This window comes from Pristiophorus japonicus, chromosome 18 (genome assembly GCF_044704955.1).
Source record: "Pristiophorus japonicus isolate sPriJap1 chromosome 18, sPriJap1.hap1, whole genome shotgun sequence".
NCBI lineage: Eukaryota > Metazoa > Chordata > Chondrichthyes > Pristiophoridae > Pristiophorus > Pristiophorus japonicus.
The window spans coordinates 39,309,289-39,334,985 of record NC_091994.1 but is presented as its reverse complement, the minus strand read 5'-3'; the positions used below and the strand labels follow the sequence as shown (position 1 = coordinate 39,334,985).

Genomic DNA, 25,697 nt, shown 5'->3' with positions numbered 1-25,697 from the left:
ATTAGGTGGAATCAAAGTCAAAATGCAAGGATTATTCATTTGGCAATTAAATGTCTCAGAATTATGACACTGGTGATTACTTAACAGAAATTGTAGCCTGAAGAAACACATATCTGACCTTTGCATGGTATACATTTCTGACCTTATAAAACAGTGCCTCCTCTGGCTTACATAGGAAATGGGACCATTCGGCCCCATAAGCAGATTGGGTGATCTGCTAGTTTTGAAAAACTTTGAGAGTTTTGCTGTGTTCATAGTTAGGTCAGTTACCACCCTGTACCAGGACAGTTTAAAATTATTTACAGTTATTATTTCTATGTAGGAATTTATTTGACAAGCACATTTTATCTTCCACACATAGAGGTACATTATGCAGAAAATACAATAGCTTGTCTTGTATTATCTCAAACTGAGGATTTAATGAAATATTTAGCAGAGGCTCATTTCTTTTGAAGTCCTTCCATTTTGCCCTAGATATGCCACAGAGGGTGTTCCAGATTAAATGTATGTACGATATATCCATTATCCAACCTTTTTATAGTGGAACAGTAGTTCTCCAGAACCATAAAATAGTAAGTATCAGGTGATTTGTTCCCAGCTCTTTCCTCACTCCCAGTGGTGTATTTGGATTTCCAGAAGGCATTCGATAAGTTGCCACATAAAAGGTTACTGCACAAGATAAAAGTTCACAGGGATGGGGGTAATATATTAGCATGGATAACTGATTGGCTAACTAACAGAAAACAGAGAGTCGGATAAATGGATAATTTTCCAGTTGGCAAACAATAACTAGTGAGGTGCCACAGGGATCGGTGCTGGGGCCTCAACTATTTACAATCTGTATTAATGACCTGGATGAAGGGACCGAGTGTAATGTTTCCAAGTTTCCTGATGATACAAAGATGGTGGGAAAGCAAATTGTGAGGAGGACACAAAAAATCTGCAAAGGGATATAAACAGGTGAAGTGAGTGGGCAAAAATTTGGCAGATGGAGTATAATGTGGGAAAATGTGAGGTTATCCACTTTGGCAGAAAAATAGAAAAGCAATTATAATTTAAATGGAGAAAAATTGCAAAGTGCTGCAATACGGAGGGACCTGGGGTCCTTGTGCATGAAACACAAAAGTGAGTATACAGGTACAGCAAGTAATCAGAAAGGCAAATGGAATGTTGGCCTTTATTGCAAGGGGGATAGAGTATAAAAGCAGAGAAGGCCTGCTACAACTGTACAGGATATTGGTGAGGCCACACATGGAGTACTGTGTACAGTTTTGATCTCCATATTTAAGGAAGGATATACTTGCATTGGAGGCAGTTCAGAGAAGGTTCACTAGGTTGATTCCGGCGATGAGGGGGTTGGCTTATGAAGATAGGTTGAGTAGGTTGAGCCTATACTCATTGGAGTTCAGAAGAATGAGAGGTGATCTTATTGAAAATATAAGATAATGAGGGGGCTCGACAAGGTGGATGCAGAGAGGATATTTCCACTCATAAGAGAAACTAAAACTAGGAGACATAGTCTCAGAATAAGAGGCTGCCCATTTAAAACTGCGATGAGGAGGAATTTCTTCTCCCAGAGGGTTGTAAATCTATGGAATTCTCTGCCCCAGAGAGCTGTAGAGGCTGGGTCATTGAATATATTTAAGACTCAGGAACTGGAGCTGAGTCCATGATCAGATCAGCCATGATATTAAATGGCGGAGCAGGCTCGAGGGGCCTGGTGGCCATTTATTGCTAGTATTTCTTTTGTTTTTATGTTCTTATAAACTGCTGTCATCAACAATGAATAAGAACATAAGAACATAGGAAATAGGAGCAGGAGTAGGCCATACAACCCCTCGAGCCTACTCCACCATTTAATACGATCATGGTTGATCCGATCATGGACTCAGGTCCACTTCCCTGCCCGCTCCCCATAACCCCTTATTCCCTTATCAGTTAAGAAACTGTCTATCTCTGTCTTAAATTTATTCAATGTCCCAGCTTCCACAGCTTTCTGAGGCAGCGAATTCCACAGGTTTACAATCCGCTGAGAGAAGAAATTCCTCCTCGACTAAGTTTTAAATGGGGGCCCCTTAACCTAAGATTATGCCCCCTAGTTCTAGTCTCCCCTATCAGTGAAAACATCCTCTGTGCATTCACCTTGTCAAGTCCCCTCATTAGCTTTTATGTTTCGATGAGATCACCTCTCATTCTTCTGAATTCCAATGAGTAGAGGCCCAAGTTACTCAATCTCTCCTTATAAATCAACCCCCTCTTCTCCAGAATCAATGTAGCCTGAAGTGCAGGCAGCCAATACGCATGGGAATATAAACATTTACCCATAGATTTAAGTCTTTCTGCAATATCCTGCTATTGTTTAAGCCATACAAAGAGAGATTTTTTTTAAAGCAGGGTTGTTACAATCACAGACTATATGTTAAAACACAAGGTTTGAGCTGTACATCTGTGTTACAAATTGGTCTGGTGGCTAATTGTAGCAACATCTGTACTCACCCAGTTATGGATTCAGTTCGATCAGATTTTTTTCCCTCTATATATTCTTCTCCTCAGATGTTGTCAACTCCTTGGTACCTCCTCTATGTGGCTAATTTCTGTGTGTGAGCCTAGGCAATGAGTGTTAACAAGCTGTTCGTCCCTGGGGTGCTTCATCACCAAGCTTGGTTCCTGTGCTCATCTGCTATCCATGCTCCTGCACTTCTTCCAGTAGAAACCATTGGATTACAACCAGGAGTGGTAATTCTGGCTTTCTAAGATTCTACATCAGAAATCCACTTAAAATAATTTGAAGCTGGGGCATTACATAAACAAATTTGCGACTTTGGCTCACTTAACTGAAACAATATATAATGGATATTGAAATGTGCTAATCAGTTTAACTCCCAAGAATGCACCGATCAAATTGTTGGCCAAGAAAAGAATCAACTAGTACATAAGAACATAAGAATTAGGAACAGGAGTAGACCATCTAGCCCCTCGTGCCTGCTCCGCCATTCAACAAAATCATGGCTGATCTGGCCGTGGACTCAGCTCCACTTAACCGCCCGCTCCCCATAACCCTTAATTCCCTTATTGGTTAAAAATCTATCTATCTGTGATTTGAATACATTCAATGAGCTAGCCTCAACTGCTTCCCTGGGCAGAGAATTCTACAGATTCACAACCCTCTGGGAGAAGAAATTCCTTCTCAACTCGGTTTTAAATTGGCTCCCCCGTATTTTGAGGCTGTGCCCCCTAGTTCTAGTCTCCCCGACCAGTGGAAACAACCTCTCTATATGTAACACATATAATTGGCAGATCTGACACTCAAACCTACGGTCGCTCGAATGCGAAGTCAGCAAGATTTACTCATTTATTCCCTGCCCTAAATTAAGGCAGCTAATTAGCTCAGCTGGCTCAGGAAGTAACTAAGCTGCACCCAGGGTGGGTAATTGTCCTGGTCTCTACCTCTCCCAGGCGATGACATGGCTCCGGGTGGGTGGAAAGTGGATGTATTGTGATGCATACGGCGTCATTAACATTGTGGGACAGGCTGGATGGACCAGTAGGTCTTCTCCTGTCAGTTAGCTTTTTATGTTCATGCAGAACAGGAAGGTGCCAGGTTCAATGACAGTCTGCGCTCACGTTAGTTGATCTCAGTTTGGGTGGCAGTAGAGTCTCACTGTTGTCTGTAGAATCCAATGGCACCTAATGGAAAGTGAAGATGTGGATTGAGGATGAGGGCAAGAGGGCTGACCTGCAATGTCTCATTAGATCGAACAGGTTGCCAACACTTATTCACAAGCACGAATGGCCACCTCAGGGATGTCCTGAAGGGCTACCGACATTTGTGGAACAGAACCTTCAGGAGAGGAAGAGGAAGAAATGGGGGTGGGGGTGGAAGAGAGAAAATCTAGAAAAATAACTAAGATTATGTTGCCTTCATTTCCAAACAGGTGGTGGGACAAATAGACCAACTGACCTCGAATATAAACCTGTGTGAGGATATAAGCAAAAGTTACAAAAGTGACACCCTTGATAGCAGTTCCAGTGGAGTGACTGTGTCTACTCTGGAGAAATCCAAAGATCGGCCGAGAGTGATTATCAGGACTACTCCAACCTCAACAGCTGTTCTGACAGTGCTTCGCAAATCAAAACCCCCACCTCCACCACCACGGAGGACACCAGTCAGGGTGATGAGTCCAGCAAAGCCATCTTGTATAAATAATAGTCACAAAATAAATGGCACCCTCATCTACAATGGAACGCATTCACCTACGGACCATCTTGTGGGCGATAGTGCAGGATGCAGATCAAGTGCTGACACTCTAAAATGGGTTCCACAGAATCAAATGGAAGATGATGATCACGCCAAATCAATGCCAAACACTCTTCATTTTGGCCAACAATCCTCAAAATGTAGCCTTTATCCCGCCTCCACCAACAAACTGGAGCTTCCCATTGAACAGCGGGATGTGTGCACTGCTAATGTGCATTGCTGCAGTACCAGATCACGGCTCCACCCCTGCATTCACAGAAGAGCACCAACATTCTGTAACAGCAGCACTTCTACGACAGCAAGTGTAAGCACAAAATCACATTCAAAGCATCCCCAGACAACAGTGAGAAAGCCTACCTCCACAACTGTTTGAGTCATACATTTGAAAACAAACAATTTATCCAGATATCTATCCAATGGACTTAAATTGCCTGCCGTCTTGGAATGTTCAGAGCAGTAAGACAGAGGAAACCACAAGCAGGTAAGTAGTCCAAAATGTGTTTTTTTTTCATGTGTCACTGCAAAAATACTCTATTGTATAAACTGATTATCTCAAGGGAGGAGCCAGTCATGTCATCCAATTTCTGTTTCTGAATTAGTTTCATTGTGGCTGAATTGTTTCTGACTAAAATGGAATCAAAACTGAAGTGGAGGGAGAATAGGAATTGGCTTTTGCTGCTCTCCTAGCTTTCCTGAAGACACTGGCTTGTGCTGGGAATGTTGCCACAAGTGCTGGCAGCCCTTAGGTACCTTGCCCAATTTGTTATTCTTCGTGCATGAGTCTGGAAAGCGATCAGTCGGAGGAATTGTGGCTGAATGTTGGCAGGCTATTTGACTGTGAAGCACATCACAGACTAACACATCCCAATCCTATCCATACATGCACATTTTTCAACGCCAGTCACTAGATAGCAATCAGAAGCAGCAACTCTAACTAAACTTCCTCCTACCAAGCCCTTTAGCACTGAGGATAATTGTAGCATGCGAGCCTCTTTTGTGGCATTATTCCAGGCAGAGCGGTAAATTTTGCATGATAAAGTCAGCCCGATCATACTGCTGGAACCAGGAAATCCTCCAAAGGAACTCCACTCATGATATTTAAAAGTAAAGGATAGCAGATATAGAGGAAAGTTTGATAAAGCACCAAATATTAGACTTGTTCACAAAATTGAAGTTCATGAAATTGGCTAAGGGACTGAAAGCAGAGAGTAGTGGTGAACTGTTGTTTTTCAGACTGGAGGGAAGTATACAGTGGTGTCTCCCAAGGGTTCGTATTAGGACCACTGATCTTTTTGCTATATATAAATGACCTGGACCTGAGTATAAACGGCATAATTTCAAATTTACAGATGACGAGTAGTAAACAGTAAGGAGATAGCAGTAGACTTCAGGAGGACATAGACAGACTAATGAACTGGGCAGACACATGGCAGATGAAAGTTAATGCAGCGAAATGTGAAGTGATGTATTTTGGAAAGAAGGATGAGGAGAGGCAATATAAACAAAATGCTACAATTTTAAAGCGGGTGCAGGTACAGAGAGACCTGAGGGATTACATATACAAATCTTTGAAGATGACAGAACAAGTTGAGATGGGTGTTAAAAAAAGCAATAGGATCCTTGGCTTTATAAATAGAGGCATAAAATACAAAAGCAAGGAAGTTATGCTGAACCTTTATAAATCACTGGTTAAGCCTCAGCTGTTATGTTCAATTCTGAGCACCACACTTTAGATAGGATGTCAAGGTCTTGGAGACGATGCAGAGATTTACTAGAATGGTACTAGGGATGAGGGACTTGAGTTATGTGGAGAGATTAGAGAAGCTGGAATTGTTCTCCTTAGAACAGAAAAAGTTAAGGAGAGATTTAATAGAGCTGTTCAAGATTATGAGGGGCTATGGTACAGCACATAGGGTGAAACTGTTTCCACTGGCAGGAGCGTTGTTAACCAGAAGATGCAGATTTAAGGTCATTCTCAAAAGAACCAGAGGGGAGCTGAAGGAGATTTTTTTTTTAATGCAGCGAATTGTTATGATCTGGAATTCACCACAAAAAGGCTGCTGGAAGCAAACTCAATAGAAACCTTCAAAAGGGAATTGGACAAATACTTTTAAAGGAAAGATTTTCAGTGCTGTGTGTAGTGGATCATTTTAAATAAACACTCAACACCAGGTCTGGGTTTGAAGATTCAAGTAGTCTTTATTTTGCACCGGTGGGGAGCCTGCCTATTTGGTGTCTGTAGCCAGGCTTCTCCAATGATACAAAGTTCCAAGCAATCTTTTATACACTTAATGATGCATGTCAGCCTCGTGCACAGTCCCCCATGCTGCTTAATTGTCCCAAAGCCAGCGTATACAATTGCTGATTGACTAATTCCCTTTCGCATCACACAATCATTCGCCTATGTCTCATACGAGATGGAGTTTCTCCAACATGTTACTTTTGACCCCTTGCTCTGTTTAACTGCCCCTCTGGGCCTCCTGTGGTTCAACAGTTTGGCTATTTGTAATTGTCCTCAGGTTACACAGCTTGCATCAATAAATCATTCTGACATGTTATTTTTAGTGCTATCTATTCTGCCCTTTAAACAAATTTAGAAAGTTGACCACTTCCGAGACCCATTCTTAACCCTTTAATTATAGCAGAGCTCGAAAGCCCCACTTCAGTCCTCCCTTTTGGTACTTGACTACCCAGCCCAAGATTACCAACCTAATTCTACTTCATCCTGTGTCCCCTGCTCCGTTCTGCGGTGATCAACCACGTGTTTTGAGGTACTCGGGACTTGACCGATGTCTCAAAGTATTTCAGGGTACTCGGCTAACAACTTTCGCTGCTCCATAATTAAAGCTTTTGCTTTCCTTCTCTGTTGCCTTTTTCTGCATGCCATGCATAACCCAATTCCCCATCCGACAGCTAGCCCTAACTGTATGACCACCAATATGTGAGAGGCTATACAAATCCACAGATAGATATTCACATTCATTCCCCAATTCCATACATGTTCCCACCATTGAGTGTCCTTCAGGGTTTCTTCAATGTCCTTTGAATGCTGTATGGAATCTTCCAGTATGCTTTTCTCAGTGTCCATTTTCAATTGCGTCAAATGTTCTTTGAGACGGGGAATGTCTTGCCAACTTGATATCTCATATTGTTCCATTTCATCATCCTTTCTCGGGTTGTTTAAAGTGATGTTCTCGACATGTTCCTCTCTTTGTAGGAATAGGTATCGTTGGCCTATTTTGACCACAGCTTTAGGCGTAAAACAGAAATTAGGTTGTGGGGTCTCACATTCAGCACTACAATATTCATACTTAGTTTCTTTATGCAGTTCGTCCTGTCATCCCGGACTGCCACCTCAGTCCCTCCATGACTAACGGGACTAATCTCCAACGTGCAATTAACCATCTGAGTGAACACGCATGTTGTGCATTGCTCTCCTTCCATGGGGTGTGAGCACACTACCAAATATTGAGTGCAACCATCGGTATGTGCCACTGAGTTTTACCGCATAAGGGGGCATATCGTGGAACTGAACCCGGAATTAGCCTTGTATTTCGCCTATGTTCTGTACTGCCCACAGAGGTTCGGCATCCATACCCTCTATCTGTGGGATAGTTAGAATCATACCTATCAATTTCAATTCTTTGGTAATACAATTACTTGGGGACAGGAACACTTGTGTTGTCTTACAAACATCATAGAGAGTAATACTGTCCTTAGTCCATTTGGACAACTGCTCATTACTTATTCAATCAGGTATTTTTCCCTGTTTCATCTGGTTTACATTGCATCGGGTGTTCCCAAGTAACCATGTATCGTACATTGCACATACAAGTTCTTTATGGATTTTTCAAGTTAGATCATTTAGTCGCACACTTATCTTATTGATAGTTTGGGTATGAGGCTCTCGGATATCCTCGACTTGGAGCATTTGTCTAGCAACCTTGTCCCCTGTTTCTGACAACTGCGAAGTCAGATCGTTTCCCTTCAGGAAAAGGGTTGTCAAACGTTGGGCTAAGTCTTGAATTTCTTGGTCTATACTGGCCATGTCAAATGTGTTAATAGCTGCCACCCCGCCGCATACCATTAATGTGTGTCGGTTGTGGTTAGACAATAGATAACATGAAAACCACATATAGTCTCGTGGTTCATTGTCGAACTATCTCGATCATATGTACTGTAAGTATCACATCATGAAGTGGTACCAGTAATATTGAATCTGACCAAAGTGGGACTACCTGGGTGGTGCAAGCCTAAAACAGCGTGGCTACATGGGAGAATGATTAAGGGATTTTGGCAGATGACCAGTACATCTAGCCGTTGTGACCCTCTGTTCCCCATTTCGCTTAATGCCCATTGTACTTGGTCCTCAATTGGCCCAATTAACTATCCAAATTCATTATATCTTCCCTTTGACAGTTATCCTTTTAACTCCTTTCTTACAGTGATATTTACTTGCCCACGCAAATAAATACTTAATGAAACCCGCGCCCTAAGTCTCACAGTTTGGACAGGGGTAAAACAAAAATTCCCGTCGCGATGGGACAAGTCAGGTTGGTACCGTACTGGTATTCCCAGTGTATGGTGCTGACACAATATTCACCCTTCCCTCTTTATACAAATCGTATGGGAAAATGCTGCCCCACAATTACCTCATGGTGCAGTTCCATGTTATCCCATCCACCCAGGTTACATTTCTGGTGTTCATTGTATCCTACTACATTTTCTCAGGCATTATTGGGTAAAACCCTATTATCTCTAACAGGGTGATGTCATTCTGTTCCTATAAATGACACTCGTGCCACCGGGTACACCTAAACTAACCTTCTGACTTGGCACAGAGTCTTAGTAAGTTGATAAGTGAACATTGAGCTGGGACTCGATCAGTTACCCAGAAAGAGAGCTTTCCCTCTGCAATATGTTGCAAGTTTCCTTGGGCTTGTTCCACTAACCAAGATTCATACATTACTTCGAGCCATTTCGTTGAAGATGATTTGTTCCTCTTTTATAATCTGGTTTACCCCCTTTTTAGCATTAAACCAGTTGCAACATATTAATCAGGCCTCACCGCCTTCTGTTATGATTCTCCCCAATAGTCTCGGCACCATTTTTGTCAAGGTACGATCAAGCCCATCACTCTCCCTGAATTCAGTGCAGGTTGTACTGGCCATCTGCCAAAATCCTTTGATCATTCTCCCATGTAGCCACGCTGTTTTAGGCTTGCACCACCCAGGTAGTCCCACTTTGATCAGATTCAATATTACTGGTACCACTTCGTGATGCACATCATGGTACAATATCATCTGAGTTGAGATTACCATTAGCCCAATTGTTGGCCCTGGGATGTGTTTATGACAAACTTCCCAGAAATCTGTTTATTCATTGGAGAAGGAGCCCTTGGCTGAGTCTTTTTTGAACTCTAATGCTTATACAATCGCGCTCCCGTCTTTGCATCCTTTGATATAATGGACAGTTACAGTGGTATGATTACCGTGCCACTGTAAATGTACCCCTATCCTATACCCTCGGTCGTCCCTACTTCTACCATTCATGATATGTCTCTTACTGCTTTGTGAAATTGGCGGGATTTGCAAGGCATGTCTGTGGACAGGAGGTGGTTCCAGATCTGGGACCCGAGGACATTCTTCCAGCTCCTGTGTCCTGTCAACCTCCATTTGGATCATACTGTACCTGATTAGGTGAGGGTATCCCATTATGTACCCCTTCTTCCTCATCCCCCTGGAGAGGACGAATCCAGCTCCCCATTTTCATAACCATTTCCTCTTGTCTCGGTACCTGCTGGGGAACTGAAAAACTTAATCTGGTTAATATAAAACCATTTAATTCTCCTAGATAACCGGGCTGCATATATCATGGGACTAGCTTTATCAAAGATATTATATGGTCCCTTGTACCAGAGTTCAAAACTTCCACACTGGCATAGTTTTGTTCCATTACCTGGCCCTCCACCTCCCACTCTTGAGATTTACTCGGGGCCTGATATAGTCGGTTACGGTGGTGTGCCCTGCTGATCCCTCAGGCACAATCCACTATCCCCTTTAAACAACATCACCTCTTCCCGATGGTCACCCACTTAAAACGAAAGAAACACAGAATCTCTGGTGATTCTCTTCAAATTAAGAACATTTCCAATATTCAAAAGGTATCACCTACTGAATTAAAACAGAGTTCACAGCTGCCTGTGAAAGAGTTAACTTCCTTTGTTTTGAAAGCCGTCAAACACAGCCTGCAGCCTTTTCAGTTTAAACTCACCAGTTAAAAATCTTTTACTTTTGTAAAGTCTCTGTGCTTTTACTCTCAAAATAAACATTCAGAAAAACAATTTCGCAGACAATAGCATTTCATCCTTTTCTCCCCAGTTACACATTGATCAGAATTTTTAAAAAAAACATACCAATTATTGATGTGAAATTCCTTATGTCCTGAACTAAAGGCTCTCCACACAATTGACACCAACCAGAATTTTATCATGGCCATAATAAAAGTATGATTTTTTAATACGTTAATTAACCTCAGTAATTACAATCTTAAACTTCCCAATGCCACTTGAAAAAGGGGGAGGAGCCACAGCCACACAAAGTAATATGCCCTTCCCCAAAACTTTAAATACCAAAGAAAAACACCAGAACAGCAAGAAAGAAATATGATCTTTCCTTTTCTCCTTTTTATTATCCATTATTCCTTAAACTAGTTTCAATTTCTCTTCCCCATACACTCTAAGTGTACCTCCAATTACCTTTTAAATGTGGTGAGAGTTTCTACCTCTACCACCCTTTCAGGCAGTGAGTTCCAGACCCCCACCACCCTCTCGGTGAAGCGATCTTCTCTAAACCTCTCCCCAATTACTTTAAACCTTTGTCCCCTATAGGTTTTTAGCACTTTTCTCAGCTATATGTCTCCAATTTCATGGTTTGAATTCCCACTAAACAGCACTTTTTTAAAAAAAAGATTCCTTCCTGCTTTTTATTTAAACGGTCACCATAGCAACTAACTTCGATCTTTATCTCTTGCAGCACAAAGGGCCCCTCTCTCTCCATAATTCCACACATCACTTTTGTCTGAGTTTATTGCAGTTAACAGACTTTGGATTTTCCTACTACCCTCACTGTTTCTAATTAATGGGGGCTGTGGTCTTGGTTGTACTCAGCTGCCTTTCTGCCTAAGTCACCCCCCCTTCTATATCGTCATCCTTTTTATGTGTCCTGATGGGTGCTGTCGCCATCACACCTACTGTCAGTTTATTTTGTCGCTTTCTCAGTCAATGTGTCTACTTAATTCATAATACATAAGTGATTAAAACGAGGGCTTTATCATCCTTTTGCTTTTTTTCCAACTCCCACCATTTTCTTTGTTCAACAGGTGGGTCATCTGGTTTCCAATTTTGTTTAATCATTATTTCAATTAGTTTTTGATTTTTGTCTGCTAGGTACCGTGTCAGAGATCCCTTTGGTCCCCACTCGAGTTTCTCATTTCCCATGGCTATTGGTTGTCAGCGATATGTCCCTTACTTACTCACCCTGAGTGAGACTAATACTTGCAACCTATTGGGTGTCAGCAGTATGTCCCTTACTTACTCCTCACAAGTGAGATCATTACTTGCAACCTTATTGGTTGTCAGCGGTACATCCCTTACTTACTTGCCCTGAGTGAGACTGATACTTGCAACCTATTTGTTGTCGACGGTATGTCCCTTACTTACTCCTCATGAGTGAGAACGATACTTGCAACCTATTGATTGTCAACGGTATGTCCCTTACTTACTCGCCCTGAGTGAGATTGATACTTGCAACATATTGGTTGTCAGTGGTACATCCCTTACTGATGTGCCCTGAGTGAGACTAATACTTGCAACCCATTGGTTGTCAGCATTACGTCCCTTACTTACTTCTCATGAGTGAGACTGTTACTTGGAACCTATACCAATTATCAATCGCAACGTTACACAGACACACTTCTATATAACCGATCGTAATTGTTTCACCTGGGATCTTCCGCTGACTAATTGAAGTCTCGGACAGACCTGCAAATTCGGATCTCTTCGGCAGCTGACACCAGACAGATTTCTGCTCTTGTCCTAACTGTGCATGGTAATTAAAACATACTCATGCCTTTAACATGGCTTCCATCTGCTGGTGTCCGTCATCCGCATGAGACCTTGCCAACTACGCCAATTGTAGTGGAGTATTTAAAATAAACACTCAACACGAGGTTTGGGTTCAAAGATTCAAGTACTCTTTATTTTGCACCGGTGGGGAGCCTGCCTGTTTAGTGTCTGTAGCCAGGCTTCTTCAATGATACAAAGTTCCAAGCAATCTTTTATACACTTAATGATGCATGTCAGCCACGTGCACGGTCCCCCATGCCGTTTAATTGACCCAAAGCCAGCGTGCACAATTGCTGATTGACTAATTCCCTTTCGCATCACACAATCATTTACCTATGTCTCATACCAGATGGAGTTTCTCCAACGTGTTACTTTTGACCCCTTGCTCTATTTAACTGCCCCTCTGGGCCTCCTGTGGTTCAACAGTTTGGCTATTTGTAATTGGCCTCAGGTTGCACAGCTTGCAACAATAAATCATTCTGACATGTTATTTTTAGTGCTATCTATTCTGCCCTTTAAACAACTTTAGCAAGTTGACCACTACAAAAGCCTTTTTTAGCTCTTTTTAGTTCCGAGACCCATTCTTAACCCTTTAATTATAGCAAAACTTGAAAGCCCCACTTCACTGTTGAAAAAGAACAGGGGATTGGGACTAATTGAACAGCTCTTTCAAAGAGCCGGCACAAGCACGATGGGAAAATGGCTTCCTTCTGTACTGTATGATCCTATTGAAGTCAAACAGATGTTGAAGTAAATTGTAAGTCTTTGGGCTTTTTTTATTCGTTCCTGGGATGTGGGCATCGCTGGCAAGGCAGCATTTATTGCCCATCCCTAAATGCCCTTGAGAAATGCCCTTCTTAAACCGCTGCAAACCTTGTGGTGAAGGTGCTCCCACAGTGCTGGTAATGAGTTGTTCCAGGATTTTGACCCAGCGACAATGAAGGAACTCCGATATATTTCCAAGTCAGAATGGTGTGTAACTTGGAGGGGAACTTGTAGGTGATGGCTGCTGCCCTTGACCTTCTAGGTGGTAGAGGTCGCAGGTTTGTGAGGTGCTGCCGAAGAGTTGCTGCAGTGCATCTTGTAGAGGTACACACCGCAGCCACGGTGCGCCGGTGGTGGAGGGAGTGATTGTTTAAGGTGATGGATGGGGTGCCAATCAAACCGGCTGCTTTTGCTGGATGGTGTCGAGCTTCTTAAGTGTTGTTGGAGCTGCACTCAACCAGGCAAGTGAAGTGTATTCCATCACACTCCTGATGTGTGCCTTGTCAATGGTGGAAAGACTTTCCCAACCTGTGAGGAACATCTGCGGCAGGTCGGGCCTTAAAAGGAACGTACCACACCAAGGAGCAGTGCGAGCTGGTGCAGGAGGGCAATGGCAGTGAAGAGGATGACTGGATTGAATGTCACCATAATCCAGGTCGGTGATTGGAGCGTGGGCAGGTACAGCAGCAGTGGCGAGGTCGGGGCAGAGATGCGGTGAAAGATTGCAGAGCAACGTGATCGGGGCCCAGGAGAGGCGTGAGTTCGGGGCCCAGAAGAGGCGAGGGCCCAGGGGCAGCATGGGCCAGCCTACACTGCGATACGTGCGCGCTAGATCCGTGCAGCAGAGCAGGTCTCCAATTGTCTTGGTTAATCCTTGCCACTGGACCAAGACCTAGCTCTGTTAAGCCTGTGTTGGTGTACAACGGCCACCACACGTTTAAAAAAATCCATGCAAAGGCATCTTCCACCCTTCAGGATGTAGTTCAGGACCTGCAATATTAGGTCCTTCATTGAAACACCTGTGAACTCATCCCTTTTTGGCATGGAAGCAAATCATCTTAGATACGAGGGGCTGCCTAAGAAGAAGGGAAAGGCTTTTGGGAGTCAGGAGGTCAGACACTCGCTGCAGAATACCCAGCCTCTGACCTGCTCTTGTAGCCACATTATTTATGTGGCTGTGGTCCAGTTAAGTTTCTGGTCGATGTTGACCCCCCAGGATGTTGATGGTGGGGGACTTGGCGATGGTAATGCTGTTGAATGTCAGAGGGCAGTGCTTAGAATCTCACTTCTTGGCGATAGTAATTGCCTTTTGTGGTGCAAATGTTACTTGCCACTTATCAGTCCAAGCTTGAATGTCATCCAGGTCTTGTTGGATTTGAGCATGGAATGCTCCATTATCTGAGGAGTTGCGAATGGGACTGAACACGGTGTAATTATCAGTGAACATCCCCACTTCTGACCTTATGATGGAGGGAGAAGCAGCTGAAGATGGTTGGGCCGAGGACACTGCCCTGAGGAACTACTGCAGCGATGTCCTGGGGCTGAGATGATTGACCTCCAACAACTGCAACCATCTTCCTTTGTGCTAGGTATGACTCCAGCCAGTGGAGTTTTTTCTCCTGATTCGCATTGACTTCAATTTTACTAGGGCTCCTTGATGCCACACTCGCTCAAATGCTGCCTTGATGTCAAGGGCAGTCACTTTCACCTCACCTCACCTCTGGAATTCAGCTCTTTTTTTCTATGTTTGGACCAAGGCTGTAATGAGGTCTGGAGCAGAGTGGTCCTGGCGGAACCCAAACTGAGCATCGGTGAGCAGGTTATTGGTAAGTGCCGCTTGATAGCACTATAGACGACACCTTCCATCACTTTGCTGATGATTGAGAGTAAACTGATGGGGCGGTAATTGGCTCGATTGGATTTGTCCTTTTTGTGGCCAGTTGAGGTTTCTATGCTGTATGTTCTATGTAATTCATCACAGATTTTCCAGCTGCAGGATGTTGGTCAAGCTTGGATTCTTGTTCTCCAGCAAAATTATTTTGTTCAGGGACATAATTATCCCATATTCTAGGCCATTTGTGAAATGCATAACATTCTTAGAGAGCTTGACAGGGTAGATGCGGAGAGGCTGTTTCTCCGGCTGGAGAGTCTAGAAATAGGGGTTACAGTCCATTTTCAGGAAGGATAGACAGAAAGAAAAAGGAGGTGGGTAGTGTTGCTGGTTAAAGAGATTAACGCAATAGTAAGAAAGGACATTAGCTTGGATGATGCGGAATCTGTATGGGTAGAGCTGCGGAACACCAAAGGGCAGAAAATACTAGTGGGAGTTGTGTACAGATCACCAAACAATAGTAGTGAGGTTGGGAATGGCATCAAACAGGAAATTAGGGATGCATTCAATAAAGGTACAGCAGTTATCATGGGTGACTTTAATCTACATATAGATTGGGCTAACCAAACTGGTAGCAATACGGAGGAGGAGGATTTCCTGGAGTGTATAAGGGATGGTTTTGTAGACCAATATATCGAGGCAGCAACTAGAGAGCTGGCCATCCTAGACTCGGTGTTATGTAATGAGAGAGGATTAATTAGTAATCTTGTATATGGTAGAATTCTTCATTAAGGTGGAGAGTGACACAGTTAATTCAGAGACTAGGGCCCTGAACTTAAAGAAAGGTAACTTCGATGGTATGAGACGTGAATTGGCTCAGATAGACTGGCGAATGATACTTAAAGGGTTGACGGTGGATAGGCAATGGCAGACATTTAAACATCACATGGATGAACTTCGACAATTGTACATCCCTGTCTGGTGTAAAAATAAAATGGGGAAGGTGGCTCAACCGTGGCTAACAAAGGAAATTAGGGATAGTGTTAAATCCAAGGAAGGGGCATATAAATTGGCCAGAAAAAGCAGCAAACCTGAGGATTGGGAGAAATTTAGAATTTAGCAGAGGAGGACAAAGGGTTTAATTAGGAAGGGGAAACTAGAGTATGAGAGTAAGCTTCCAGGGAACATAAAAAACTGACTGCAAAAGCTTCTATAGATATGTGAAGAGAAAAAGATTAGTGAAGACAAATGTAGGTCCCTTGCAGTCAGAATCAGGTGAATTTATAATGGTGAACAAAGAAACAGCAGACCAATTGAACAAATACTTTGGTTCTGTCTTCACGAAGGAAGACACAAATAACCTTCCGGAAATACGAGGTGATCGAGGGTCTAGCGAGAGGAAGGAACTGAAGGAAATCCTTATTAGTCAGGAAATTGTGTTAGGGAAATTGATGGGATTGAAGGCCGATAAGTCCCGAGGGCCTGATAGTCTGCATCCCAGAGTACTTAAGGAAGTGGCCCTAGAAATAGTGGATGCATTGGTGGTCATTTTCCAACATTCTATAGACTCTGGATCAGTTCCGATGGATTGGAGGGTAGCGAATGTAACCCCACTTTTTAAAAAAGGAGGGAGAGAGAAACAGGGAATTATAGATCGGTTAGCCTGACATCGGTAGTGGGGGAAATGTTGGAATCAATTATTAAAGATGTAACAGCAGCGCATTTGGAAAGCAGTGACAGGATTGGTCCAAGTCAGCATGGATTTATGAAAGGGAAATCATGCTTGACAAATCTTCTAGAATTTTTTGAGAATGTAACTAGTAGAGTGGACAAGGGAGAACCAGTGGATGTAGTGTATTTGGACTTTCAAAAGGCTTTTGACAAGGTCCCACACAAGAGATTAGTGTGCAAAATTAAAGCACATGGTATTGGGGGTAATGTTATTGACGTGGATAGAGAACTGGTTGGCAGGAAGCAAAGAGTAGGAATAAACGGGTCCTTTTCAGAGTGGCAGGCAGTGACTAGTGCGATACCGCAAGATTCAGTGCTGGGACCCTAGCTATTTACAATATACAGTAATGATTTAGACAAAGGAATTGAATGTAATATTGCCAAGTTTGCAGATGACACTAATCTGGGTGGCAGTGCGAGCTGTGAAGAGGATGCTAAGAGGCTGCGGGGTGACTTGGACAGGTTAGGTGGGTGGACAAATGCATGGCAGATGCAGTATAATGTAGATAAATGTGAGGTTATCCACTTTGGTAGCAAAAACAGGAAGGCAGAATATTATCTGAATGGTGACAGATTAGGACAAGGGGAGGTGCAACGAGACCTGGGTGTCATGGTACATCAGTCATTGAAAGTTGGCATGCAGGTACAGCAGGCGGTGAAGGAGGCAAATGGCATCTTGGCCTTCATAGCAAGAGGATTTGAGTATAGGAGCAGCAGGTGTCTTACTGGTGTTGTACAGGGCCTTAGTGAGGCTACACCTTGAATATTGTGTACAGTTTTGGTCTCCTAATCAGAGGAAGGACATTCTTGCTATTGAGTGAGTGCAGCGAAGGTTCACCAGACTGATTCCCGGGATGGCAGGACTGACATATGAAGAAAGACTGGATCGACTAGGCTTATATTCACTGGAATTTATAAGAATGAGAGGGGATCTCATAGAAACTTATAAAATTCTGACAGGATTGGACAGGTTAGATGCAGGTAGAATGTTCCCGATGTTGGGGAAGTCCAGAACCAAGGGTCACAGTCTAAGGATAAGGGATAAGCCATTTAGGACCGAGATGAGGAGAAACTTCTTCACTCAAAGAATTGTGAACCTGTGGAATTCTCTACCAGAATGTTGTTGAAGCCAGTTTGTTAAATATATTCAAAAGGGAGTTAGATGTGGCCCTTATGGCTAAAGGGATCAAGGGGTATGGAGCGAAAGCAGGAATGGGGTACTGAAGTTGCATGATCAGCTATGATCATATTGAATTGTGGTGCAGGCTCGAAGGGCCGAATGGCCTACTCCTGCACCTATTTTCTATGTCTCACGATAAGGGGTCAGCCATTTAGGACTAAGATGAGCAGAAATATTTTCACTCAGAGGGTCGTGAATCTTTGGAATTCTCTACCCCAGAGGGCTGTGGATGCTCAGTCATCGAATATATTCAAGACGGAGATCGATAGACATTTGGTCGCTAAGGGAGTCAAGGGATATGGGGATAGGGCGGAAAAGTGGAGTTGATGTAAAAGTTCAGCCATGATCTTATTGAATGGCGGAGCAAGCTCAGGGGCCGTATGGCCTACTCCTGCTCCAATTTCTTATGTAATACATGTCCCATCGTTCTCAGTAGTCCCGAGAGCGGGCCTCAAACAGGACACTGAGATTATGGTTCGCAACACTAAAATTGTTAGATTATTTCAAAATAAGAATTACTTTAAAAAAAAATCATCTGGTAGGTTGCATGCTCACTGAAGTTTTAAAAAAAAGCATCCTGATTTTGAGCTTATGCAGTATCAGCTCCCTGAATAAAATCACTTGGCACAAAACATGGAAACCTATTGTATTGTGACGTGGTCATCCCTTACCTTCAACCAAATGCAGAAAATACTAAATTAGAAACAGAGAAATTCAGGATTAATAAACAGTTACTCTGGATGCCAAATATGTACTGCCTTCTACCACTTAGTGATAACGTAAGTAAAAGCTAAGTATGAAAATACAACCAGAAAGGCACTTTAGTCAAAGATTACAGTCCTGTATTTACAGCACAAACACAGAACATTCGGCCCAACAGGTCTATGCCGGTGTTTATGCTCAACACAAGCCTCTGCCCACCCTTCTTCATCTAACCCCATCAACATTCCCTTCTATTCCTTTCTCCCTCATGTGTTTATCTAACTTCCACTTAAATGCATCAATTACTCCCTGTAATAAGAGATCCACATTCTAACCATCTCTGGGTGAAGAAGTTTCTTCTGAATTCCCTATTGGATTTATCAGTGACTCATTTGTGGTTCCTTGTTCTGGTCTCCACCACAAGTGGAAACATCTTCTCTCCGTCTACTCTAAAAACCCTTTTATAACCTTAAAGACCTCATTCTAGAGAAAAGAGCCCTAGCCTGTTCAATCTTTCCTGATAGGTATAACCTCAGTTGTGGGATCATTCCAGCAAATCCTTTTTGCACCTTCTCCAGTAACTATCGTTTTTATAATATGGAGACCAGAACTTTGCGCTTCTCCAAGTATGGTCTAAGGTTCTATAACTTTTCAATTCCATCCCTCTAGAAATGAACCAGTGCTTGTTTTATTTTGGACGTGCTTATTTGTACTGCAAAAATGGGCGCCATGCTCCAACCTTTGTCTATGATTGGTCCCCTTGGAGGATAAGCCACATCCTGAAGTTTCACAGGAATGAGTAATTGGAGCCGCCCATCCCAAGGTCTCACTGACTTTGCAAATTGTAACTCGATCCACTTTGACTTCCTGAAGCAACAGAGGACAGATCTCCCCAGAAGACAGCAAGGGCCAGCCAAAGTGCCTTACCTCAGTCCAAGTACATCCCTTCCCCAGCCAAAGTCCTATACCCCAGCGCAAGTGCATGCGTTCCCTAGCTGAAGTGCCTTACCCCAATCCAGGTACATCCCTCCGTCAGCCAGTGCCTTAACCCAGTCCAAGTACATCCCTCCCCCAAAGTACATTACCCCAGCACAAGTGCATCCTGCCGCCTCCCCCACACACCATAGATGCATTGGGCATTCTGTACGGATTGTTAACAGGTTTATTGGGCATGAAGTGAATAGTAACAGTGTCGTGACTTCTGGATATCACCCACTCCAACGATGCCCCTTGTAGGGGGTTGGAAGAACGTGATCCATCTTCAGAGTTCCCTCTCTCTCCTCCGATCCCCCCTACCCCGCCCCCCCCTCCCCATCTCTCTTGGCCCCCCCGCTCTCGGCCGCCCACGGCCCCTCTTGGCCCCACGCCCGCCGCTCTAGGCACAGGGAGTCAGGGGTGGGGGAGGGGGAAAAGAGAGAGTCAGGGCCGAGTCCTTGGGACCTCAGCAGATGGAGAGGCAGGGCCTCAGGTCCTGCTTCTCGCCCTTGCAGGGGGGGGAACGGAGCTTGATGGGGAGGGGCTTGTCACATGTCTGTCAAACAAAGTGCAGTATGGGCATGGGGGGGGGGGGGGGGGGGCAAGGCTGGCCAGACACGTCTGTCAAAAAAAAGTGTAGTACAAAGTTACTATCTTTGATTTTTAAATGGCCTTATTAACCTGTGTCACTACTTTTAGTGATATGTATCTGTACCCCCAGATCCCTGTTCCTCTAACCCACTTAGACATTATTTTCCATCGAGTATGCAGCTTTCTTATTTTTCCTACTAAAATGTACCACCTCACTTATCTACATTGAAATTCATTTTACAATTACACTACAAGTTTACTGATGTCTTTCTGTATTTTGTCGTTATCCTCCTTTATCAACTCCACTTCCCAATTTGGTGTGATCTGCAAATTTTGAAACTATGCTTCAGATTCAAAGTCCAAATTGCTTATATAAATAGTGAACAACAGTGGTCCCAGCATCAATCTTTGTGGAACACTACTTCGCACATTTTTTCAGTCTGAGTAACTACCTTTAACCCCCATTTTCTGTTTTGTAGTCAGCTTGGTATCCATTTGGCCACACGTCGCCTGACTCCTTATGTTCGGACCTTAGTCATGAGTCTCCTATACCTTATGAAAGGCCTTTTGGAAATCTAAATATATTACATCTACTACATTACCCTCATCTACCGTTTCTGTCATTCTCATTTAAATAATTCAGTAAGGGTTGGTCAAGCATGATGTTCCCTTTTGAAATCTGTGCCATCATATTTTCAGTTTCTAGATTTTTTTAATTATATCTTTGAGTAAGCATTCAATTATCTTTCCTACCACTGGTATTAAGCTAATTGGTCTATAGTTCCCTGGACTTGTTCCATCTATCTTTTTAAATAAAGGAATCACATTAGTTGTCCACCAGCCCTCTGGCACTATTCCTTTTTCTAATGAACTATATGTGTAATAGTGCCTCTCTCTTCCCTAATATGCAGATACAATCCCTTTGTAGCCCTATTCCTATCCTGATTTTTCTTGTTATTTATGTCTCTGTAGAATACATTATTTCTTTTTATATTCCTTGTAGTTTCAATTTTGCCTTTTTTTAAAAAATCATCCACAGTGTGCCATTACTGGCTAGCTTGCTTTTGCTTTTTAGTGGGATATATTTCTTCTAGATTCTATTTATCGCCATTTTAAATGTTTCCCACTGCTGTTGTATTTCTTTATTTGTCAGTAAATGTTTCCAGTTTATTTTCCCTAGTTCCATTCTCAGCCCCTTAAAATCAGCGTTTTTCTAATTTATTATTTTGGTCTTTGGCTTCTCAATCTTTATCTTAAACCTTATTATGTTGTCATCACTATTGCTGAGATATAAAATAACGAGTAAAATTGAGGCAGTCATTAATAAAATGAGACACAAATGAGATATCAGTAATTTATTTCCCTTTAACAGAGCTCTGGGACAAAAACAAAAACAATGGATCATGTGTAAAGTAGAACCAAAAACAAGGCTAACTGTAGATGGTACATCAGGTTTGTATCACAGTACTTGCAATTAATGGTAGACTATAAAGGCATATGTGGTCCCAAATGACAATCTCTGTCTGTTATCTCAGATCATGGAGGAAATCCAAGAGTACATAAAATTTTGCACCTCACCATCTACAGCTGCATTCATTCAGTACTATGTAGGTAAACTCTATAAATTAACACCCATGTTTATTAAACAATATGCTTAAAAACCTTTGCATACAAAACTTATTTTTGTAAGGAAATCATATACAGGTTCATTCTGACAATTAGATACAAGTTTCATATTTTTGGTGTAAAAAATGTAACTCTGATATCATGGACACAGTATGTTAACCAATCGAATATACCTCAACTGATGCAAAAAATTCTCAGTATTGGAAAGGAGGATATAATTTTTAATGCACAATTTACAAATCTGATATATTCAATCAGATTTAAGTGAGGTACCAACGGTATTTCCTTTTAACAGTATGGATTACTGAAATAGGTCAACAGCTGCAGAGTACTGGGAGTACTCTGGCCTCAAGTGATCCTCCATGTTTTAACGCCTCTTCCAAGGCAGGCTGCTAAGTGAGACACCTTGTTGGGATCAGATCTTAAGGTTTGTGTAAGAATAACCAGCAAAGATATCTGTCTTGCCCAAAAACTGGCACATGATGCCAAACGAGATTGCTTTAAGGTGGCAGAGCAGCAGTCCACATTATCCTGCTCCTCCATTTAGGGAAAAGAGGCCAAAAAGAAGGCTACGGGGGGAGGAGAATGTTAGCTGACTTATGAAGTTAAGAATATAAAGAATGACATTATCCTAAAAGATTTTGAAACTTTTCAATTATAAAAACAAGTCATCCAACATCCAAATCACAGTTCATCATGTCGTGTGCGAGCAACAATTAGAAGCTTGGATAGTTCTGATCTGAATGATCCATCCTTGTGGGTCACTGTAACAAGAAAAAAAATGCTTATTCACAAACTAATGACTCACTACCTTGTAGGTGTGGCTGAGTCACTGCTATACAGTTCAGAACTTTGACATGAGCTGAATCTTATCAATCACAATATTATAGAATGTTAATTGTAACACATTATGTATTGAAAGAATTTATGCAACAGTGAACAAATTCAAGTTATTTAACCAAACACAGTGAAATTGCAATGGGAATTCTGCAGCCCCAATTTTCCAGGGTAGAGCCTAAACTGTCCCTTTTCATCGTCAATTTCAGATCAACTTTTGAAACAGTATTACAACTAAGTTTGAATTGGATAAAATATCTAGGTACATGGAAAATTTAGTCATAGATAGGGAGATATTAGCCTGGAGAATTATATTGGAGGGCCCCAGTCATGTTGGAATCAAAGTACATCACTTATGAAATGTAGCTGGGCAGAGCTCACCAATATGCTGGAATTTTTGACAGTCTACCTTCAGAACTTGGCAGATATTTCAGACAGTTTCCTCTTCCCTTCAATTTCACCCTGTGGCTATTCACATCTCTCAAATTAAATCATTTTAGGAGGATGCAGGAAGACAAATTGTACATATCCAGTGGAAAGGGTAGCGATAAATGGCTTATTTTGTTCTGTTCTTTGTACTTACCAGTATTCTCACCAATTACATATTCGTTTTCTTTCAGGGGAACGTCACTGCGGCCTTCTACTGCTGCTTGAGACTAGAAAGGAGACAGAAAAGTGGAACATTAGCAAATCAAATTATTTATGCCACCTAAAAGGAATAAAAATTGGAAACCAAACAATTCCCTCTATTAAACATCAAAGCTTGTGGCTATTGAAGGTTACTTTTTCCATTGGTAGGAAAGCTACAATTTTCAGACAAGAATCCCCCTGTTCACAATTTACTTTCGCTTTGGGAATTTAATAATATAAATTAGCACTTATGTGACATACATAATCTCTCTGTTTAAAAACAGCCTCAACTTTAAACGCGTGTGGTATTTGTAAAATAAGTGTGGGAAACTGTCTCTGGAAAGAGCAGGAAAAACTGGGCACCATTTGTCACACCATGATGTAAGTTGATGAGATTTGTGATATGGGAGTTGTGCATTTTAGGACTAATAGATTTCCCAAACACTTTTTTTCATGACAACATTACTCCTTTAAAGGAGACAAAAAGAAATCCAGTGAATAAAAAGGTCATTGGATGTCAATTTCATCGTCCAGAATCAGGTGCCTATTATCCGCTCCATTTTAAAGGGGCAGGTTAAGGGAGATAACAAGGTTTTCTGTTTTGAACGGATTTCTTTTCAGTGTATTACCCACATTGAAGCAACAATTTAGTCACCTTGGAGACCCGGCAGTTCTAGGTTCCTCTCAGATCCATTCCGGTGCTGTCAGCTACAGGGAAGGGCTGCCTGTACCTGACATCAGAGCAGCTCTGGAGGAAGACCAGTGAGGCAGCAAAACCAATGTTATTTTAACACTGGCAATATATTACCTAATTCTTACATTATTCCCAAAATAAGGATGGGGCAGTTCTTCTCTTACCCAGATTTTTCTCCCCCTCTATGGGTCCAAGTTTCCACAGGATAAAAAACGGACGCCCCTCCAAGCTGGGCGCCTGTTTTTCGCGCCTAAAACGGCGGCAGAAAAAAAACGCGCTATTCTCGAGCGCTTTGCAGCTCCTTGTCTGTTTGGCGCGGCGCCCAGGAAGGCGGAGCCTACATTCGCGCCAATTTTGTAAGTGGGAGGGGGCTGGTATTATTTAAATTAGTTTTTTCCTGCCGGCAACGCTGCGCGTGCGCGTTGGAGCGTTCGCGCATGCTGTGTGAAAAAAAACATTGGCACTCGACCATTTTTGTAGTTCTTTGTAGCTGTTTAATTTTTGAACATTTTTTAATAAAATCACATTGCCATCAGCACATCAGCACTGAGGCTTCCCTTCTCACTGTCTCCTTCTCCTTCCCCTCCCTCCCCTCCGCGGCAACAAACGGCTGTCTCCTTCCCCTCCACGACAACAAGCCGCTGTCTCCTTCCCCTCCCTCCCCTCCTCTGCGCGGCAACAAGCCGCTGTCTCCTTCCCCTCCCTCCACGGCAACAAGCCGCTGTCTCCTTCCCCTCCCTCCCCTCCACAACAACAAACCGCTTTCTCCTCCCCCACCCCCTCCTGCTCAGCGGCACGAACGGCTTTCTCTCCCGCCCCCCCCCCCTCCCACTCAGCGGCACGAATGGCTGCAGAATTCTCCCTGGCTGAAGCACTTTCACACAGGTAGGAAGATGGTTTATTTAATCTTTTCTTTGCTTATAAATGTTTATTCAGGTTGGATTTATTTGTATAATATTTGTATAAGTATAAATAAGGATTTATTATAGAATTTAATGACTTCCCCTGCCCCCCACCTCGTTCTGGGCGCCTAATTTGTAACCTGCGCCTGATTTTTTAATGTGTAGAACAGGTTTTTTCAGTTCTACAAAAATCTTCACTTGCTCCATTCTACTTTAGTTTGGAGTACGTTTTCACTGTGGAAACTTTCAAATCAGGCGTCAGTGGCCGGACACGCCCCCTTGTGAAGAAAAAATTCTGTTCCAAAGTAGAACTGTTCTACCTGACTAGAACTGCAGAAAAAAAAATGTGGAGAATTGCGATTTCTAAGATAGTCCGTTCTCCACCAGTTGCTCCTAAAAATCAGGCGCAAATCATGTGGAAACTTGGGCCCTATAGGTGGCAAGACGCCAGTGACATGTAGCTTTCGTAGCCAGGATTCTTGGATATGTACAACTCACTCAATATCACCTTGTATACCTACAATCCTAAAACAGTTTTTTTTTTAAACTGTACAATTTCAGATCCACAATAGATATTCACAAATACTTATATCCACAAAACTGTTCATCTGTATTTTTCTATGAAATAAAAGGTTTGCAATTATTTCTGTACTGAGTACTGGTGGTATTTAAAAGTATGAAAATAATCCTGAAATAACTTGGTTATTTCACAAATAGACTATCAACTGTATATGGCGTGCTTGGTGATTTACACAAACACCTGCTTCACGGAGGACCTATAGAATATTCTACTGTAGGAAAACAGAGAAAGCTTTATTAGCGTGGAACCCAGAAACAACACGCTATGTTA

The 25,697-nt window shown here is 42.5% G+C and overlaps 2 protein-coding genes across 3 annotated transcripts in view; one reads left to right on the top strand and one right to left on the bottom strand.

Annotated features, from left to right (window-relative positions):
* The window catches only part of LOC139229023 (protein Largen), a 29,232-nt gene extending 24,601 nt beyond the window's left edge, over nt 1–4,631 (top strand). Inside the window, exon 2 of the mRNA XM_070860687.1 lies at nt 3,936–4,631. Within this exon, the coding sequence (XP_070716788.1) occupies nt 3,936–4,631 (696 nt within the window). The remainder of the gene's footprint in view (nt 1–3,935) is intronic.
* Nucleotides 4,632–21,498: 16,867 nt separating this feature from the next.
* mydgf (myeloid-derived growth factor) overlaps nt 21,499–25,697 on the bottom strand; it is a 79,766-nt gene continuing 75,567 nt past the window's right edge. Inside the window, exons 5-6 of one of the 2 annotated variants that reach the window (XM_070859910.1) lie at nt 23,205–23,277; nt 21,499–22,548 (exon numbers count right to left, since the gene is read on the bottom strand). In XM_070859910.1, the coding sequence (XP_070716011.1) occupies nt 22,469–22,548; nt 23,205–23,277 (153 nt within the window). In that variant the 3' untranslated portion in view covers nt 21,499–22,468. The remainder of the gene's footprint in view (nt 22,549–23,204; nt 23,278–25,697) is intronic. The other variant, XM_070859911.1, reaches the window with a different exon arrangement.